This window comes from Sinohyriopsis cumingii, chromosome 8 (assembly GCF_028554795.1).
Source record: "Sinohyriopsis cumingii isolate HCF-2022 chromosome 8, ASM2855479v2, whole genome shotgun sequence".
In the NCBI taxonomy this organism is placed as follows: Eukaryota; Metazoa; Mollusca; class Bivalvia; order Unionida; family Unionidae; genus Sinohyriopsis; species Sinohyriopsis cumingii.
Genome location: NC_142968.1, coordinates 30,182,806 through 30,204,592, shown reverse-complemented (window position 1 = coordinate 30,204,592; position 21,787 = coordinate 30,182,806). Strand labels below are relative to the sequence as shown.

Here is a 21,787-nt window from a genome sequence, read left to right as displayed (position 1 = left end):
AGCAGTAATCCAAGACTTCAGAAGCATATTCTAAAATTTGATTTATATATAGTTTGGCTAAAATTGTCCTGCGAAAAGAGTTCTTAGACGCGCATATATATATATATATATATATATATATATATATATATATATATATATATATATATATATATATATATATATATTAATAATTATACTAATAATGATTTGTTCATTTAGAATCAGAGGAAAATGTTTGTCCTAAATGACTATGACTTTTAACAGGAAGCGAATTCATATAATCAAAAAGAAATTCAAAACGGAATGTCAGCGTGCCTCTTTGTAATTAATAAAACGCATGTTTTCGAAGTGTTAAAAGTAACATGTCATTCGTTTGCCCGTGCATTAAGATTTTAAGAGCAATGTTGATGATCCGTTGTATTTGTAAAGGATATGTTGAAGAAGCTGCAAGATAAGTATCATCAGTAAATAGCATTGCAAGCGAGTTCAAATTATCTGCTTTATTGTTAGCATAAAGTTGAATTAGTAAAGGGCCTAGCAAGGAACCTTGCGGAATCACAGCAGTTAGCTGATGTTGTGTTGATAGTGAGTTTCGATAGAAATTTCTGTTAGCGGTTTTCTAAGTAGCTTTCATAATGTTTAAAACAATTTATTAAAGGTTTTAAACGTTTTTTTCTTCCAAAAAGTTGTATTCAAGACCTTGGGATACTTTACTATGTCCACTGACACTGGAACACATTTTTGTATATTGTACCAATGTCTACCCTGCAGAACAGAATTATTTAATATGATTATGGGATACATTTTTGTCTTGTGTACCCATGTCTACCCTGCAGAACAGAATTATTTAATATGATTGTGGAATACATTTTTGTTTTGTGTACCAATGGCTAACCTGCAGAACAGAACTATTCAATGTGATTTGGAATACATTTTGTCTTTTGTACCAAAGTCTGCCCCGCAGAACATAATTATTTAATGCGAACTCGGTTACAGAACTTTATGATGTACCAACCGAGAAGTCGTTGAATTTTTTGGGTGAAGGAGATTTGCATATATAATTTAGTATCTTTACCTTTTGTATTTTATTTTGAAGTACTTCATCTTTATTTGGAAATTTTTACCTTCCTAATCATTTTGTGCAATTTGTTCTTTTTATACTTTTGCAACTTTACATTTAACAGACGGGGGTCCCGAGTGGCCAAGTGGTCTAAAGCGCTCTCCGTTACGGATCACTGCCATCTCACCTCTGTGTGCGTGGGTTCGAGTCTCGGATTCAGCAAATGTGGCATTAATACTGGCTGCCATGTATAGCCTATCGTGTGCTGAAAAATGGCGTTAAACCCCACAACAACAACAACAACATTTAACAGACGCCATGATGCAGATTTTCGCTCTATGCCGTTAAACGCTAATATATACATAACTACATACATACATACATACGCACGCACGCACGCACGAATATATACATACATACATACTGCAATGAAATACATTGAAACGGATTTATAGTTATTTTCATTAGATAAGGGTTGTCAGTCCACGTCGATTCACGCGGAACGAAGTGGCTCAGCGACACTTTACTAACAAAGATTACAACGAATGAATATTATATCGCATGCAAAATATATGTCACACACACACACACACACACACACACACACATTTAAACGGTTTAATGGGAGAAACAGAAAATATGTTTATATTTTGCTGTGCAGTGAAGAACATTTTGAATATTCGTACACATTTTTTATTTCGCATCACGGAGATTTATTTTAATATTTCAAATTTATTTTTAACCAAAAAATCCAAACTGAATGTTAAACTCAAATTTGAAAAGGTACAAAGGCAAAGTTGTGTACATCAACATATGCACGGTGATTTTATTTGTTGCTGGGTTTCTTTACTTTTTTTTTTTCTTCTCCAGAATTATATGCTAGGTCACTAAGATGTTTGATGTTCCGGAATACGATCATATTTGAACGTTTTAGTCGCTAATTATCTCGTAACCTAATCCAGTCTTTGCAGACGGCTACTTGCGCAGCTGTTTTCGAAGTAAGGTGTGAAACTTATCTTTTCAGTAACTTTTTTTGTGCACATTATTACAGTATGCAATAGAACGATGTAGTTTTGTATGAAAGGGTGTAGTTCTGTATTTTGCTTTCCAGCAGAACAATTTAAAGCTGCGAATTGTGTTATATATTTTCGAGGTTTCAAATCTTCAAGCAATGCATGATATTGTTTAAAATACTGTTTGTTATTTTTCTTTCATTATTGCAATTGTTGTAAAAATCTTACTACATGTTTGTTATTTATTCTAATCATGATCGTATTAATCACATTGTAAACGCTATGTATCTGTCGCAGACCCCACCCATGAGCATGCATATCACAGTTCAGAAGGTCAAATCGCGAGCTTTTACAAAATGTATGCAGCAGATTTGTCGTTAAATTAGTGGGATTGGCCTTCTGGTTTAATTTTTTTTATTTAAAACATTAAAAAATGACAGTAATGAAACAAATTTCACCATTTAAAAAAAAGAAAGAAATTTAAGATGTAAAACTATGGATAATTACAAAGGCATCTCAAATGGTGCTATATCTAAACATATTAAGACCCTCACAAATGTACATTTTTGAAATCCATTAGTGTTCAGAAGTTGGTTGTTATTGAAGTCATCATTTTTTCTTCTTCATAAAATAAGTAAAGATTAATTTTAAAGTATAAAGTATAACTTTTCATAAAAAAATATAAAAATGTTTAAATCAAAGTCCTAAAAGAGTAATTGGAATATAGGACTAGGGAGAAACCATGGAAAAACAAAGCAGCATTTTGAATATGTCACTGTTATTATGTCCTCAGAGTCTTGATATGTTCAGATTCTGGGGAAGGGTTCTCAGTAGACATATCCTCAGGTTTTTGATGCTTAGAATTTAATTGTAACAATTTATGTTACCTGGAAATTCCAGCCATTGGGTTTTTATAATGTGTGTTGATTTGGACCATATCTTGTCTTGATTATCCACATTTCACCTCTGATATAATGTGATATAAGCATGTTGTGTCCATTGACTTTGCCGTTAGTGATTGACAACAGTTCGCATCATGCATCAGTATGAACTGGGCAGAGGTAACAGGTTGCAGTCAGATAGGCATAATGGAATCTGTGTTAGATTATTTTGAGATTATCTTTGATGTTGATGATAGAGGAAGAAGGAATCAGTGATGGCTTGATTGGATTAACTTTTTGATCAAATATCTGCATTTGTTTGCCTATCAATATATATGTGATTCCAACAGTGGTAGGACAAAAATACCACTTTAACTGATGTGTACCACACATACCATTCTATATCTGAAATTGATCCAGATGCCCTTGAACTATACAAGATTCCTATTATTATGTGTTCAAAACACTGCAGAAATCAGTGGGAACCAGTCATCTGGAGACTGAAAATAAAATTGCATTGATGCTTGGATGCGGAATTGGTTTATGAGGGCTGACATGTGTTCAAGACGCTTTTTAATTGGTGACCTTACCATTGTAATTTGTTTAAGGCCAAATGCACTATATTCATGAGTGCCTCATAAGTAATAAAGGGATCAGAGGTGGTCATGGCTTTTAATAAATGTCCGCTGACCTTTTTGTAACTGAGATAAAAGGAGAGACTAACAAAAAAATAAAAATATGATTTTGTTGGCATCACTTGAGTATTTTTTTAATTCTTTTGTTTGTTTATTTATTTTGTTGTTCGGTATGTTTTAAGTGGAATAAGTAAGGGCATTTTATATGTTGTAGATCAGTTCATGTCACAATACCAAAGCATAATCTTTCTCCCAAAGCTAAACAACACACTGGCTAATAATATGAAAGTCATGATTACATCTCATGTCCAACTCAGAAGCTTTTTCCTCAAGAATCAGTGTCATCAGTGTTCACCAGTTAGTGATCTTGGGAATGAAACTAAAAATGCCTGTGGATTTTGTTGAAAAAAATCTTTACAATGAATTATGAGATTTAAACCAATTCCTTCATTGAATTGCCACATACTGGCTTGTGTGTGTGTGTGATTTGGATTTTTAATATAGCTTTAACAATTTTTCAGTCATATAGCTACGATGTCTGTGGTGTGGCAGTTTATAGTGATGTCTAGCACAGGGGCATCATGCCGCAGACATGTACCATGATGTCCCACCCAGTTACATATCCTGACACCAGGCCAACCAGTCCTAACACTAACCTCTTAATGCTGAGTGCCTAGTGATGCAGCTGTTAGTGCCATTATTATAAGTCTTTGGTATGACTCGGCCGGGGATAGAACTCACGACCTCCCGCATCCATGGTGGACACTCAAACCACTAGGCTTCCAGAACAATAATACTGGCTTGTTTTAATTATGGTAATCACAATGGCTAGTATATTTTCTTTTCTGTCTGTATCTCTTCTTCTATGAGGTTTTAATTAAAAGTCTTCTTATGTTTTCTAGCTGGTCCTAAATGAAAATGGTGCCAGTCTGATGTTCAATATTACCACCACAGCACTGAAGACTTTGTTGTTGCTATTCCTCCTAAATAGAAAGTCTTATCTTAAAAATATTGTTATCTTTATGCCTACCAAATTGATGTCTGTATCAGCATGGGGTTTTCACCAGTAGGTTTATTATAATGCCAAGTTGGCCCTAAATGAAAATGGTGCCAGTTGTACATCCAATATGGCTGCCATGACAACTTCCATATCTTAAAAAATTTGTTGTCACTATTTCCCCATAATGGATAATCATTATTACATAGGGTTTTCACATAATACTTCCATTCATGTTTTTTTTTCTTTATACACCACAACAGCTAATGTGAAAATCTTGTTATTGTTGAAGAATATCAGAGATGTTTCAGCATTTGCCAGTTTAAAGAAAGAAATGATCTTGTCTTGAATTCCTGATCATTTTTGCCCAGGAGAGCACCAGTACCTTCAAGGGACTCTTGTATACACATGATTCAAAGAGAACATCATAGACCAGCATCAGTGCATTATGTACTTGTAGATATGAGTCTATTGTGATGCAATATCAACTATCACCATAAATGTCTACAAATCTGAATGTGACAACCAAAGCTTGACAACTTAAGGGTCAGTTCTAATATAAAACTGTTGGCTGTTAAATAATATTACTTTGTCATTTATACATGTGGCCTGAGTTGTTAGAGTGTCCACTTCAGATGTGGGAGGTCGCAGATTTGATCCCTGGCCAAGTCATACCAAAGACTTATAAAATGGTACTGTCAGCTGCCTTGCTAGGTGCTATGCACTAAGAGGTTAGTGCTAGGACTGGTTGGCCTGGTGTCAGGATAATGTGACTGAGTGGGACATGATGCTACATGTCTGCAGCGTGATGCCCCAGTGCTAGACATCACTGTATACTGTCACACTGCAGACATCATAGTGCTATGACTGAAATTTTTTTAAACCTACATTAAAAATTATAATCACACACACACACGTTTTCTCAGTATGCTTGTGCAGAGTATATATGCATTTTCAATCTGATTAAAATCAGGTCTCCACTGTCTTATGTGGAGATCTGATAGAGCGATATATATATATTCATGTTTTAATGACCTTTGGAATTCCTAATCCACTTATTTGTAATAGTATGTCAGAATAAGCATTCCAGATCCATGTTAGGGAGAGTTATTATTAGTAATAATATGTCCCGATTGACGTGTGTCACTTTCAGAAATGTAAAAGTTGTCATATGATTTGCGAAACCACAAGGCCAGTAGAAAATGATTGGTATTCATCAGGTCTTCACATAGAACTGTCGATGTCTGACTTTGTCAGATTGTGTGCATTATTTAGACAGACTATAGCAGTTGGATTTATGTCTGATTTTGTCCAATTGTGTGCGTTATTTAGACAGACTATAGCAGTTGGATTTATGTCTGATTTTGTCAGATTGTGTGCGTTATTTAGACAGACTATAGCAGTTGGATTTATGTCTGATTTTGTCAGATTGTGTGCATTATTTAGACAGACTGTAGCAGTTGGATTTATGTCTAATTTTGTCAGATTGTGTGCATTATTTAGACAGACTATAGCAGTTGGATTTATGTCTGATTTTGTCAGATTGTGTGCATTATTTAGACAGACTATAGCTTTTCAATTTGTGTCTGATTTTGTCAGATTGTGTGTGTTATTTAGACAGACTATAGCAGTTGGATTTATGTCTGATTTTGTCTGATTGTGTGTGTTATTTAGACATACTATAGCAGTTGGATTTATGTCTGATTTTGTCAGATTGTGTGTGTTATTTAGACAGACTATAGCAGTTGGATTTATGTCTGATTTTGTCAGATTGTGTGCATTGGTTATTTAGACTATAGCAGTTGGATTTATGTCTGGTTACATGCACAGTGGAAACTGAGAATGGAAGTATCAAATGTCACTTTTGCTTGGAAGTATTGGAAGAGTATTGTCTACATTGTAAGTGGAGAGTGGAAAGAAAGTGAGCCTGTTGGCTTAAGAAATAACTTGTACATAGGAGAAAAAAGTTGATATTATTTGTAATTGCTGGCAAACAATACCAAACAGTCTGAATCAGCCAGAGAGTTTGCCAGATGTTGAACATGCAGGCAGCCATCAAGACTTGGGTATATAATAAATAATTTCATATTCTTGTCTATCACACAAACAAACCGGTACAAAATTCAATAAAAAATCATCTGTTTAGACCTTACAGCTTGTTGCATCTTTAATTTCTGTCAGATGTAAATTCGGTTCCAGTTTCATTTATATATGAACAGATTACTACCAGTTAAGAAGATTAAGGAAAAGCTGCTCCACATTGCTACTGTACAAACTCATATAGTTGTAATGTTTGATGGTAAGTAGCTCCTCATCCACCTCACAAAGAAATTGTGTTCAAGACCCATGCCCACACTTTATGTGTTTCACTACTTTGAAATACAATTACCTTAAAATTACCTTTTTTTTCTAGGCTTAGGTTTGTGTTTAGCTCAATTTTTCGTGTAACTCATTTAGATGCAATCTGAGGATTAATACACCATTCTATCAAAGCTAGGTAACTCTGACCTATATACATGTAGTGGGCTGTATTAACCTTTGTTTTAAGTTTTCTTGACACTATTTCCTGCATAGTCTTATAACTTTGTATGTAGCTGTGTCATTAAGAGTACTTCCATCTTTTTCAGTTGCATTTAACATTGACCTGGTTTAGCCTTTTGTCTTGGGGTCAGATTTTTATGCATCATAGAAGTACTAGATTATTCGGACGGAATAAAATCTTTGCAATCCTTCTATACCATTACTGGGAGTTTCCATTTGTTTTGATGAAGTATAATAAAACAATTACTCTGTCTGCTGACTAAAATCAGTCTTTCCAAGGCAGATAATGTCTCAGTAGAGACAGTTATGTTGTGCATTGTATAACAACATTGATCCAGGCATTTAGTATCTCACCTTAAATAACAGTTGGTCTCCTAAAACTGTGAGCTTTTAAAGTCTGGTTTTACCTTAGTATTTTATTTTTTGGTGATACTATAAGTTATAGCTTACATGGAATGGAGAACAATAGTAGCTTGATTGAGCGTCAGATTCTTAATCCAAGGGTCATGGGTTTTATATTCACCTGTGCCAGCCAGGGTTTGGCTAGCATGGTGTAATTGTGGGAAAGGTGCCAGTACTGTGTTAAAAGTGTCATTAAAACTAGCAAAAATATGCCCAGTTAGCTGTATTTGACCAATTTTTGACCTTGCTTTCAGATAGAAATGATCAGGTGAATCTCTGAGTTCTGCTACAACAGCATGCAGAAAGGTTTAAGGGCCTGGAAAAGGGAAACAATCCATGAAGCTCACCATGTGTTCAAACTATGCTCGCACAATAGCAAGCATCTGTGACCATAATCAGGTAATTATACATATAAAGTTTCGTATATATATATTTACACAATCACTTAGACACATACCAGTATATGTAAGCATTTGCAACTTTCAGTTCAATGCCGTTATTTGGTATTTCCACAATATTGTCCGTTGCACACGCCCACACACACACCCAATCCCCCACACACATCCATCTACCTATCCACTCACCCCACCCCTATACACACACTTTGAACTGAAACTAACCACAATAGAGAAAAGGTCTTACCTTAAGAAATGGAACAAAATAATACAAGACATAGCTACATGATTTGGATAGAGGCTGTTATCTTTGAATAAGACAAACATGTACTAATTGGAATTTATATTTAGTAAGTGCAAACACAGCATGTGATGATCTGTGAAAATTAGTACAGAATGTGATGTCATAAACTTCATGTTATTTGCAAAGTTTTCCAAACATATAACTCGTTTCTTAATTTTGAAACACCCAATTAGATGCAATTTATTAGCATGTCAACTGAGATAGTTCTATACAGATACTGTATAAAAAAATGTGAACCTTTTTGGTCAGCAAAAGAAGTAATGTGAGAAACCAATGGGGCCTTTGTTCTGCAAAGTTGGTAATACTGAAAATACTAAACTTATACTGTGATTCTTTGGTAATGGAAAACAAAGGAACTGATCTCACTATATTAAACATTAAGATCAGTACTTAAAAATTGTGCTTATTTATAGGTTGGAGACACAACTGGAAGCCATATTTGTTTTTTCTTTGGTAATTGTGAAACACATTTATTTAGAGTACAGTCCAGATGAATAGTCATCAGTTTGAAGGATTTAAGTTGACAATTTTTTGTACATCCTTATGTTGCAGTTTTATTGAGTTAATATTTGGGATTTGGGTCTGTATATTGTACTGTATGGTTGACCAGTAACTCAAGAGTGTTTCATTTTTCAGGTGAAGATTCATACTGTGGCAGAGCTCTTGTTACTGTCTGGTAATGTCACATTTGTGAGGCATAGTACAGCTGATGACACTGTCAACCATGACAGAAGTCCCCATGATAAACTACTTGTTCAAGTCAATCGTGTTCTTGACCATGTCAGTCATATTGCCAAATGTGTGAATGATTTCAAAGTAAAATGGAAGAGTGTCTGCGATTCTTTGAACTTAATGGGTGATACTGTTACTTTGCTTGTTCAAACTTGCTCCAATTGTATGTATCAACTTTTGTCCACGTATGATGACTGGGATCCACCTAAAGAAGGACTTATAGATAAATATGATGCCGCACATGCCGGGTTAGAAATACGTCTTAGTTGTATGAGACTGAAGAAGGCAAGGTATGATGAACTGTCACCTCACTTTATTATGGAACTCTGCTCAAATATATCTAAATACATATCGGTTTTGACAGATATATGTCGTAATGCCAGTGAAAAGGCTGATGATCCAGCAGTGCGTGATCAGTTTAAGCTTTGTATCAAGAGCGTCACTTGTGCAGCTGGATGCCTAATAGCCAGCATCAAGTCTTTCAAAATGGAGAACACTCTCACTCATCATTCCAGGGTGCTGGTGTTTTGTGAACCAGTCCTCGCTTCAAGTCAAGCCTTGGTTATATTCGCTACAGAGGATGCATTTTGTGGACCTCCTATAGAGTTGTCAGAGAATGCAAAAGAAATACAGAGAAATATATTTGGTAAAGACATTTACAGTTTAAAAGCATCTGTTTATTAGAAAAATATTTATAAAGTATACATTACCTGATCACATTAGCATCTGAAAATTACTCTCTGATGTTTAAACTGCAGCCCTTGAAAGATTTTATAAAAAGTCTTGCTCGCCCTCTCTCTCTCTCTCTCTCTCTCTCTCTCTCTCTCTCTCTCTCTCTATATATATATATATATATATATATATATATATATATATATATATATATACACTAAGGGAAGTAACCTTTGCAAATTAACTCTCCTTGCTCTCACTTGGTAATTACCCATATCCCAGATGTAACCATTTAAACTTTTAGTTATAACTGAACATTGCATCTGAAGAATCTATTACAATTTATATGTAACATTTTAATTTTTCCCAATGAATTTATTTGTATTTATACAATTCATTTATTGGTTGTTATTGTCTGTGTAATATCAATGGGTAACACTCATGTTTTTATCATTGTAACTGTATTGTTAAAATTTGGTTATTATGCACTTGTTATGTCTTCCCAATAACATGAGTTATTTTAACAATTTGTTTATCTGTTGCATGCTCTTTGTTTTTTTCTTCTTTCTTTCATTAAACAATGTCAGTCAAGTGCAGTTGGTGCAGATGCTTTAAGGTCATGGAGGACAACTTGAGGAATGCCTGACCTGCACAAATTGTTCTTTTTTACCTCTATAGCTTGCATGCAACATGAGCAGAAGGCCAGTATCTTGAAATTGCAATTAAAGTGATGTGAAAAAAAACAGGCATGCTCTAAATCTTCATTTGAATTCAGAATCATTTAATGACATCGATGTGCCACTTCCACCCCAAACAAAGATGTGTAAAACAACACCTATGGTGATGATCACTTCAGATCAGTTCAAAGTTACACCAAGTAATTCCACTTGAAATGCTATATATGAATTGCTTCCAACAATGCATACTAGCATCTAGAATCTCGACAAGTGAGTTTGTCGAAAATAGGACCATGTTTAATCCAGTTCGGCAGTGCACTGGGCATCAGCCCCAATTCACACCCATGCATAAACTGAGAAATATTGAAGCTGGATATATTGGATTACCATCCTACTTAGCCGGCTGGACTGTCCCACAAGATGTATATGATTGGCCATATACCATTGCAGCTACCTACCAACTGTTGTAGCCAGATGGACAATTAATGTATGGCTATACTCCTGGACAGCTATATTCCTGGACAGTGTTTACAGGAGATTAAAAATCTCCTAGTGGATGAAGGGATTGGCAAAGACTTGCCAGAGCATTCCGAACTGAACTGAGAGGATGGAAATTAGTTCTAAGGCACCAATCAAGGACAAATACAAAATTCTGCATCCATCTGAATGCCCTCCTCCACCAGCAGTCAGTAATACATACAAGGTCAAAGCTTCAGCAGAGTTTGATGTTAATGATGGCAGGTGTGTGTGCTTAAGAATTTTACCGCAATCATCAAAGATTGAAGAAGTTACTGGGTGTCTGTTGGATAACATTTGTGACTTACTGTACCTCCCGCCATCTGGCACCCCCCCCAGTGGGGACCAGACTCCTTCTGTTTCACCAGACTTTAATTAACCTATTTCAAACAAACAATTGGGACATCCAAGTCATTTTGGAGTGCTTCTGGATCTCATTCATACAGCCCCATCCACTTTCATTGTCCTCCTTCATGGTTGTGGTCCAAGCCGATCCCTTGAAGATGCACATTTTATGGAAGGAGATAGATTTTTTGCTAATAAAGTGGGCAGTGAAGGTAGTCCAATATATGGACTTTCTAGGTTTCTGTTTCAGACTTTTGCTAATTATGATATCCAAGGGAAAATTGAGACCTGTCATAGATTTGAGCACACTCAGTAGAGTTTATTATTGTTTGAAATTTAAAATGATGATGGCAACGTTCCATGCAGTATGATAAATTCACAATCACTCTCAACTTATCTGATGTATATTTACATGCACCCTATCACATGGTGTCATGCAAATACCTTCGCCTTGGCTAATGCTGGATAGTGTAACAATTCCATGACCTTCCATTCTGCCACAGTCTCAGTCCTTGGGCCATCACTGAGATGATGGATGCAGCATGTCCTCCACAGTAATGGTGGCATACTTGGATGATATACCGCAGAACCATTCAGTAAGTTCAATTTAGGTTTGTGATATGAATAACCTTCTACCGCATTCACAGTTTAGGGGGATAATCCATGTGGAGAAGTCATCTTTTGTCCTATTTCCATGTTTTATTTATGCAGCTGAGGAGGTTCTAACTCATCAAGTTAGTTTATCTACCAAAATACATCAACATTATTTTTGGCAGGAATTCTTCAACTTGACCTGCTTAATGTGATAGTGGGCACTAGACATATCTAAGAAAATCAAAACACTGGCCACTTGTCTAAAAGAGGTTATTAGAGTGGTATATTCTAAAATTGTACCGGATGACGTATATCTCATGAAGATTTTGGCTCACGAAATAGAAGTGATTTCCACAAACCTGTCATTTGAATGTATTATTTTAGTATATTGGAGTCGATTGGCTGGACACACACAGTCTACCTTCTCCAGTTTCTATTTGCATGACATGGCCTTGCACAAGAGAGCTGAATCTTGTTGGTTACCAATAGCTGCCCTTTACCATGTCCTGTTCAAAACAGCGCAGCTTCAGCCCTCAGCATGACATTGCAACTTTCGCTGGATTAGCCATATTCATTTTTGACTGCCAGGCAATAACCAGGTGTGGGATCCCACAGGGATCATCCATGCATGTGTATAAATGCAGTCTTCAGTCATGCTAACCTCTTGTTAGAGCAGGTTGCTCCTTCTGTAGAACAGTCTTCATGCTCCTACAGGGTGACATAGGTAGAGGTTGTATGCTCATGTCTTTCCTTCTCTTATCAATTATCCTAATGTTGATGTCATCAGGTAATGTACTGGACAGCGAAAGGAATTTGTTTAGTAAATTATGTGGCTCTGAAAATACTTAACTGATCACATTATTATTAGTCCCTTTCACCATTTCCAGCAGATGCGAGCTTTTTTGTTATATGTTTTGCTTATTCTTCAATTGGTTATATCTTGTATACAGATGATCACCTAATGGGAACATGGGAGGTAATCAGGATGAGTTACTTCCTTTTGTCTATATCATCCATAGACAGAAAAAAAATGAACCATTGATGTATCATATGTAAAACATGATATAAATAATTGTCAGTCTCTAAAGTGACACATAAATATTATAAATATAGGAGTGAAGGTATCTTGCTAACAGTGCCAGGAAACCTGCAGAAGTAAGGAAGATCTCATAAAACATGAGAATAACATCACAGTTCAGTCAGTGCTTCATGACTTGAACCCCATTTTTTAAATTGATTTGGATACCGATACAATTGCATCCTACTGTGTCTGATATTTCATATACTACACAAATCCACTTTAATGAAGGATTCTCTTTTGAGGACATAATGAGTCCTACAATAATTTAATGCCAGTCGAGACAATTTTACACAATTTGGACTGTGTATCTGCCAAACAGCTTTGGGAAAGAGACCATCGGTCTATTTGTAAATCATGTGGACAGTCTCTTGATCCCACCAGGATTGATATTACATAAACAATCTGATACCCAGTTAGACACAGAAATAACCACAAACATATATGATTCCATGGCAGTTCCATGGCAGTTCTATGTGTTTATTCACATACAATATAGAATAACCAGTACCTGCAATTATAAAATAAATATTTCAAAAGAGTTTCTAGCCAAGAAATTGTTACCGCTATAGTTGCAAAAAACCATAATTTGGTTTTTATGTTCTAATGCTATTTATTTCAGTCCTGGCTGCATGAAACAATAATGTCATTTGAAACCTGCTGCATTAAACACTGATGTAAAAAAAACAGCACACTGGCTGCAACAATGGGTTGTGATAATACAAACAACCTAAAATAGGAGAAAGCAGATGTCACATGGCCAAAAAGTGGCAACACCGGTGGGTAGGAGTATATAAACTTTGCACTGTCAAACAATGATCTGTTGAAAAAAAAATGATTCAGCAAGACCAATTCTCCCTGATGAGTTACACAGATAACAAAACTAGTCAGTGACCTGGGATGATTAGGCTCCCCAGCATATGTGAGGGGATGCCTGTTTATCCTATCTCCTTACTGATGTTGGGTGTAATTTCAGTGTTCAGTGTCACTTTTTTGTCATTTTGGCATAGATGGAGTACAGATTTGTTTTAATCAAAAAATGTATCTGGAATTTGTAAATTGAACATAATTTTTTTTTATCTTGCAGATATCAATCCCCGTCTAGTTTTGTTTGCAGATTGAGAACCAGTCTAGACTTGTTGGCAGATATCAGTCCCAAGTCTAGTTTGTTTGTCAGACTCACATTGATCCCATATTTATTTCATTACGATGACCGGAGTGGCCGAGTGGTCTAAAGTGCTCACTGTTATGGATCACTGCCATCTCACCTCTGTTGGCATGAGTTCAGGTCTTGGATTCGGCTAAGGTGGGTATGTGAGAAAGCTTGCCACTAGCGCTTTCCTGGGTCGGTGGTTCTTTCTGTGGTTTTCCGCGATTTCTTCCTCCACCATTAATACTGTCTGCCATGTATAGCCTATCTTGTGCGGAAAAATGGCATTAAACCCTACAACAACAACAACACCAACAATGAGGAGTTAAATCGATTGAATGCATGGAAATTACACCAAGTTCTGTGTAGCCAGTTTTAGCTCTATATCATTTACAGCAGTTGGTTGTTGTTGTTGTTGTAGGATTTAACGCCATTTTTCAGCACACGATAGGCTATACATGGCGACCAGTTTTAATGATGGAGGAAGAACCCAGAAAACCCTGAAAAGAACCACCGACCATGAGAGGCTACTGGCAAGCTTTCTTACATACTCACATTAGCCAAATCCGAGACTCGAACCCACGCAGACAAAGGTGAGATGGCAGTGATCCGTAACAGAGAGCACTTTAGACCACTCGGCCACTCTGGGCCCCCAACAGCAGTTGGAATAACCTTGTTCATGTAAGCAAATATGGTAACAATATAACATTTTGAATGCTTCAAACAATTTGTGCCAATATAATGAGATAGGGTTATATTTGTATATATATCATTGCAGGTCCATGCATGAACATAGTGTCTGGATGTGTTCAGATATGCAAAGCCATTAGAGAATATATACATGATTCTACCAATCCCTCTCTAGTACAACGAATCCATGCCTGCTTCGAGTCGATACAGAGATCAGCTAACCACCTCATTGAAGAAATCCGGCTTCATCCAGTTTTAGTCAGTACACCAGATTCCATGTCTTCAGTACCTCCGTCACAGAGAGATTCATCTCCAACAGAAAAAGACCAGCATGAAGTCTCAGCAAATAACATCCATACCGTGTCAGTGGATCAGGAGAGAATACGTAATACCTCATCACCAACCTCTAATTCCGGCTCAGATGTATCCACATTATCCACACTGTCAAGATAAATGTTTAAAGTCAGATGTATAAATGGTAATTACCACTCTACTGTCATTTAATTCATTTTCTATCAGTGAGTTTCATTTTCTATCAGTGAGTTTTAAAAAATTTAGGGATGATCATCTTGTTTGTGAATAAATTATGAATGTAACAGCCAAAGCTAGTCTTGTCATTAATAAATCTTCTGTTTGATGAAAACATTCAGCCTTGGCTAATACTCATGGACTTGATTCTGATTTTTAGTAAGCAAAAGAAGGAACATGGAATTTAATTTATTATGTGTAGCAAGCTAGTCATTTGAAGTAGTACCATTAGGAAAATGTTTATGAATTGGGCTGTATGAAAATTATGTGCAGGGATCAAGTTTTGAGATGACATGTTCAGATTGAGATGTGTTATAAATCAGTGTGCATGGGAATCAATTAATTACAGACTTTTAAGAACATATAAGGAGGATTCTGTTTGCACTTGTTTTTATATCCTTTATACCTTAAAATCTAACATTATTTATTCATTTAAAATAATGGCATTGTTTATAAAGTGTTGCATTTAAAAGTATTATCACAGTTAAAATTGGAGCAGGCACAGAAGAGATATGTCAGGGAATAACTATGGTATAAAAGATTCACAAAAGGCTATGGAATGAGCATTAATCCTGTGGAAATGAAAGAATACTCACCTTCAGTCTGAATAGTTTTTAATGGGAAAACTTTGAAAAATGAATTTTTTGGGAGGAATTTTAACAAATTAACCCCTAGCGACGACTTTATGGGGCAGGAGGTAGTAGCGTACTGCCGAGCTCTGTAATGTCATGATCATGCATGATACACTAAAGTGGGTGGTATTATAGAAAGGTAGACAGATGTAGCTCTACAGTGATACCAAATAATCTGGAATATCTAGTTGCACTACAAAATACAGATAGAAAAACCTCATTTTTTGAACCCGACTTTTGTTAACCCAAAATTCGCCCATGGTCGGAATCTGATTTTGTGTCCGGATTTTAGACTTTTTGGTCTCAGATCTAAGGCAAACCAGTATGAACTGCAAACAGACAGATGAGCCTTTGCAAAAAGTAGCATAAGATGGGCATTTGGAATATAGAGTGGTCTCTATACAAAAATAATGACTCCGTTTAGCAAAGAAAAAAGAAAAATAAACGAACTCCAACTTTTACCCTTCTGCTCATGCGCGAGTCAAATAGCCAGCAAAAAACAATGTTTCTAACACAACTAGGCAGTATGTTATTGAAAGATGGCTGGGGATTTGGTGTTTTCGAGTCTGTTCAGAAATAGCTTTCAAAATGTGTTTCCTACTCGATTTTCAGGCGAAAAGGGCAAAATACTCCAGGGGTTAATGTGTTGAAAGATGTAGTTCATTCCATTGCATTAGAATAATCTGTGTTTGTTAAGTATTTACATATATTTTCTTATCTTTGTATTATGTAAGTCACAAATAGAAAGCAAATATGTCAAATATTTTAGTTAATATTATTTCCAGTAATTGTGTGAGAATGCAGTATAGTTAATTTAAGTGGTCATGTAAATTGTGAAGGGATTTTCACTAAAAATACTTATTATGATGTCTACTTGGTTCTAGGTGACACAGGGGTACAGTTGGCTGAGTGGTTTAAGGTGCGTGCCCTTACAAATCAATCATAGATCTTGCCTCTGTCAGCATGGATTCAAGCATCTCTTGACCAACATGGGTATGCAAGAAAGCTTGCCAGTGGTTCTTCCTGGGGTCTTCCCATGCTCTTTCTCCACCAAAATATACTGGCCACCATGTATAGCATATCATTTGGTGAAAAATTATGTTAAATCCCACAAAATCAGATCAAACCCAAACGAAATTGTTGAAGATCTGATGTCCAGAATGGCCTCCATTGCAGCCATCTGTAAAATGTTATCGCTACTAATCCTGAACATAATCATGTTGATAAGGGGTTTTCACCAGAACAAAAATCATCTTTGCTTCTCATCAGAAAGTCATATTGACACATGTATTTCACCAGAAGACTTCTTATGATGTCTAGTTGGTTCTAAAAGAAAATATGTCTAACATATCTGCCACAGTAACCTTCTTATTCAACTTGTTAATGCTACTTCTCTATGAATGGTGATATTAACATATTAAAATGATGTAACACCACCTTCCCAACCCACCCAACCATGAACTGTAAAACAGTCTGTAATAATTTTTGCACCATTTAACTCCTCACTAATTTGAATGCTTCTTATTTTTAGAAATTTATTGGAGTCATTTGTATTAGAGCAACAAATTTGTAATGTTCACATTGTTCTACAAAAGGCAATAACAGTTTGCAAATTTTTGTCACCATATTTGACCTTATGTATAATCACAGTGATGTCATGTAATTAAGAGTGTATTATTATCACCACATAATTTCAATTTTAGGAAAATGTTGAGTTTGAATTACAGTTCCTTCAAAACTAAGCTTTTCAAATGTACAGGTACATTTAGAAGGTTAATTACTTTCAGAAAAAAATCAGTTTTCTACAATTTTGCAGTCATATATTAATACTTGATAAAAATGTTCTTGTTAATGATCTTAGTTCATACATACTACATACTTGTTTATGAGTTCAACTGCAAACATTGATCCAGATCTACCATTGCATAATGTGTTGTTTGTTTTACTGATTACTCCCAACAAACTGCATAGACCTGGATCTTCTACTGCATTATATAATAGCAGATCTGGTTCATTGCCGTTCACTGTTGCACTTTATAAGTAATTGTGTATATATATAGTAGTACCAGGGTCTTGTAAGTAATTTGTCAGTCACAAGTGCTCTAAATCAACTAAATTTCAACTGGTTCTTAAAAAGTTCTTCGTAGCTTACAATATGCATACATAAGGTGATAATGAAATGCAAATGGTTGAAGTAGTTGAGCCCAGATGTGCTGTGGCAGTTTTGCCTGATGGAGCTGTAGATGAAACACACACACACACACACACACACACATATATATATATATATATATATATATATATATATATATATATATATATATATATAGCAATGTCAGCTTGCTCAGACTACTCTAGTACTAGCATACACAGTTGTTATTTTTTTGTAACACAGGTTACAAAGTTTTAATAACTTTTGAAAAATATAGTTCTCTGTATTACATCATTTCTTTTAGTGTCAGAAAGTAATTTTGGCATAAAAAATGCAGTTGTGTTATAAATAGACTGAAGGTAATGTCCAGTAACAGCAAGATGGTGACAGATTCAGCTATACTGCTTGAAGGTTTTGATTGATTAGTCTGATACATAATAGTGTAATGCACATTGGAGGGTGACTTTTATACTTTTGTTTTGTGTAAAGAATGAGTTGCTGTAATGAGTTGACTGGTATTTAGTTGAATATTAGTGTTCAAGTCTTTATACTTTGATTCATAGGTTGAAAATATACTTTTTCATTCTGTCATTATGAGATTGATTTCATATGATTTATGGGATTGATTTCATATGATATGCTCATTTTTTTTATCAACTATTCGTTGAATATCTTTTGGGAGAAGTGCAAGAAATCTCTATATAGATTTTTTTTGAAGTGCAAATGAAGATGCTTTTTAGCATACATATGGCATACATACTCTTTCATTCATATACTTGACAATATGATTTTACCCATTCAGGACTGTTTCTGGGATTGGCGTATGTCAGTCAGCAAGAAATAAACAACGTACACTGTCAGACATTATTCACTATCATATGAATCCCATGCATGATCATTTTCAGATATGGTACTTGTTTAGTTAAAGATCAAACTTTGGTAATCAAATTTTGTTCATGGCCCCTTCAAAGTTTTGGATGGCTCATTGTTTCTTATAAATGTGGTGTTTTAAAGCTGGGAAATGAGCCATTAGACATGACCGTGTTGGATTAATGTGGTGTTTTAGAGCTGGGAAATGAGCCATTAGACATGACTGTGTTGGATTAATGAGTAGATGTGGTAAACTTTGCTTATTTATTTGTGTTATGTTTTTCTCTTCAAAGATGCATAAAAACTTAAACTTATATTGAAGTGTCCCATTGTTCGCTTACTTTGCTGTAAGTGTTTAAACTTAGATTTCCATGTAACTCAACTGATTAACTTTTCCAAATTTGAATGAGGGAAAAAGCATGTGCAAGACCATATTTACTTTAGAATGGAAATCTACTTCATTGTTATTACTTAAAGGTATTTTCAGAAATCAATCATTAAGTCTCAGTCACTCATTTAGGAAATGTAATATTGGTTAAGGTAGACCCATTCACTTCATCCTTGTTTTGTTATTTAAAAGTACTTGCTGGAATGGTCACAATGTGGTCTGTAAAGACCCTGATAACGTGTGCATTGGTATGATTTTTTAGTACAGTTAGATAGATACAGGTAGTGATATAGTTGTTCAGCTAGGTGTACTCGTTATATCAGGATGTTTTCAGTATCGGTGCATCTATTTATCATTCCCTGCAATAGTGGGGGTGGACATAGTGTTACATGTTTCCATCTGTTCATCCATTGGTCTGTCTAAGTTTTGTAGTTAGAGATCACTTTTCTGGGACTGTAGAGACTCACCTGTGTTCCATGAGCATCTTGCCAAATAAGATAAATCATTAACCTTGAGGAAATCTTGTAGTTTTCATCACATTTTTAGAATGCCCAAAAATCAGCATAGTAGAAAAAAAATTGAGATTGTAAATTTGAGTTATATGGATCATGTATATTCCTTTGTTATCATATGATCTCAGATGGCAACCAAGGAGCTGCAGTTTAGAAAATAAAAGGTGTGCATATGCAGGTCTACTGTCTGTTTCTTAGAAGGTTTGCATCAATTTTACACCAAGTATACAACTTTTTTTACCTAAAACTTGTACAAGACTTAATCCAACATAGGAGCCATTTTGGATCACTGGTTAGTGAGCTGTAGCTATGACTAAAATGGTGTGGATTACAATCCCACCATCAGATCATTTTGGGTGTTCTAGCATATCTTGTGAGATTTACAATATTGGATGTATCTGAAATTGGTAATGTTTGCTAAATTTATTTTTTGCAAACTCTTGTACACATAAAGCAGTCTTGCTTGATTCTTGAAAATATCTTTCTTTTTATTGTGACTATAACACCAAAACATTCTGGTATAATATGGATCACTGCCACATTTGTATCATACATGTATGATGACAATCAGAGGGCTTTTGAATACATGGTTTAGGACTGTCATCTGTGTTTGTCTTGTACGTAAGCTCACATTTGGTTAAATTTATTTCTCAGATAGTGAAACCATGCACAAAGATAAACAACATAGGAGTTGACAAGTGGATGAAATATTTTTTTTTCTTCACATTGCAGATTTGTATCATATGACAATCAGATAGTTTTTTTAAAAAACACCATAGGGCATCTATCATTTGAGTGACTGTTTTAGCTAACCTGTTCTGTTATTTTGTTTTCGCAGTTAGTATTTATACTGATTTATACTGCCATGAGACTTTTCTTGCTGAGATTATATAGTTCTGTAGCTGTTTTTTTTTCTTTGGAGTTTTTTGTTTTTTCCTCTGTACATTTATTTTCAAATTTAACAGTATTGGTTGTGTACCAATGAGATGTGTCTAGCTGTTTTCCTATGATTACAGTTGTTTAATGCACAATTTTTGCTTTTACACAATTACATTGTCATCTAGTCCTTTTCTCCAAGTTTGATTATTTGAAGAAATACATATTTAAATTATATTCTGCAATTTATTACAAACAAGAGACTTTTATGAATTATATTAGTCTTTTTACATAGGGGAGTTCACAATTCAACCTTGTAGGTATCTCATGATATGAAGATGAATTATAAATACCCTGGACTGCCATACTTTTTAATTGATTAGTATCTTTTTTGTATTTAACCCTATTATTAGTTGTTTCCTGCTGCAAATGTTTTCTCTTGGTCCAGTGACATGAATATACATTATACATTTTGAATTAACAAACATACTTTCAATAGAATGATGTGGATGTATGCAGAATCATTCATACGTAAGGGATGACCGCACATCTTTTTCAAGTTGAGTCATCTTTAGAAACTTTTTTTAATTATGTGATAAAGTTTTGTCCTTAATGTAATTTTCAAGGAAAATTTTTAAAGTTAGTAATTGTTTTGGTGTGAAAAACACAACATGGTATTGCAAAATGCAATTTTTACTGATGTGAAAAATTCTTCAAATTGTCTGCACAGATTTGTTTTTGCAGAGATGTGCTATAATTTTAAATTGATTTCTAAAATGGTTGTTTCAGTTCCACAGCGAACATACAAATGTGGAGTTTCCCCCACTTCACAAATATGGAAATATTGCCTTAAGAAAGCAAATTCCATGAGGTTATGTGCATTTTTCTTCAAGGGTAATGAGGAGTGCATCCATGCAAATAAGGGTGATATTTATCTGATGTAAACTGATACAATTAGATTGTGGGCAGAAGCAACTATGTTGTCTTTAGTTATTAGTTTTTAATAATTTTCTTTGTACTTCTCTTGGCAGATTATATCAGCCATGTAAGATATTTTATTCTAATTATGAAAGAAATTGTGTTGTACATGTAACACTGCAGGGTAGATCATCCTGCCATCATTTATTTTTCTTTTTTTGCTGTGTATTTTTCACTTTGAGAGATT

At 35.0% G+C, this 21,787-nt stretch overlaps 1 protein-coding gene across 2 annotated transcripts; it reads left to right on the top strand.

Annotated features, from left to right (window-relative positions):
* The first annotated feature begins 1,993 nt into the window (after positions 1-1,993).
* LOC149793219 (talin rod domain-containing protein 1-like) lies at positions 1,994-19,716 on the top strand. Of its 2 annotated transcripts, none has more exons than XM_089967182.1 (5): positions 1,994-2,045; positions 7,766-7,910; positions 8,847-9,588; positions 14,753-15,142; positions 16,709-19,716. In XM_089967182.1, the coding sequence occupies exons 2-4, from the start codon at positions 7,848-7,850 to the stop codon at positions 15,115-15,117; spliced, it is 1,170 nt and encodes a 389-aa protein (XP_089823308.1). In that variant the 5' UTR covers positions 1,994-2,045; positions 7,766-7,847; the 3' UTR covers positions 15,118-15,142; positions 16,709-19,716. The 2 variants fall into 2 exon arrangements, with proteins under 2 accessions (XP_089823308.1, XP_089823307.1); XM_089967181.1 differs by lacking the exon at positions 1,994-2,045 and adding an exon at positions 4,222-4,386.
* The last annotated feature ends 2,071 nt before the right edge of the window (positions 19,717-21,787 follow it).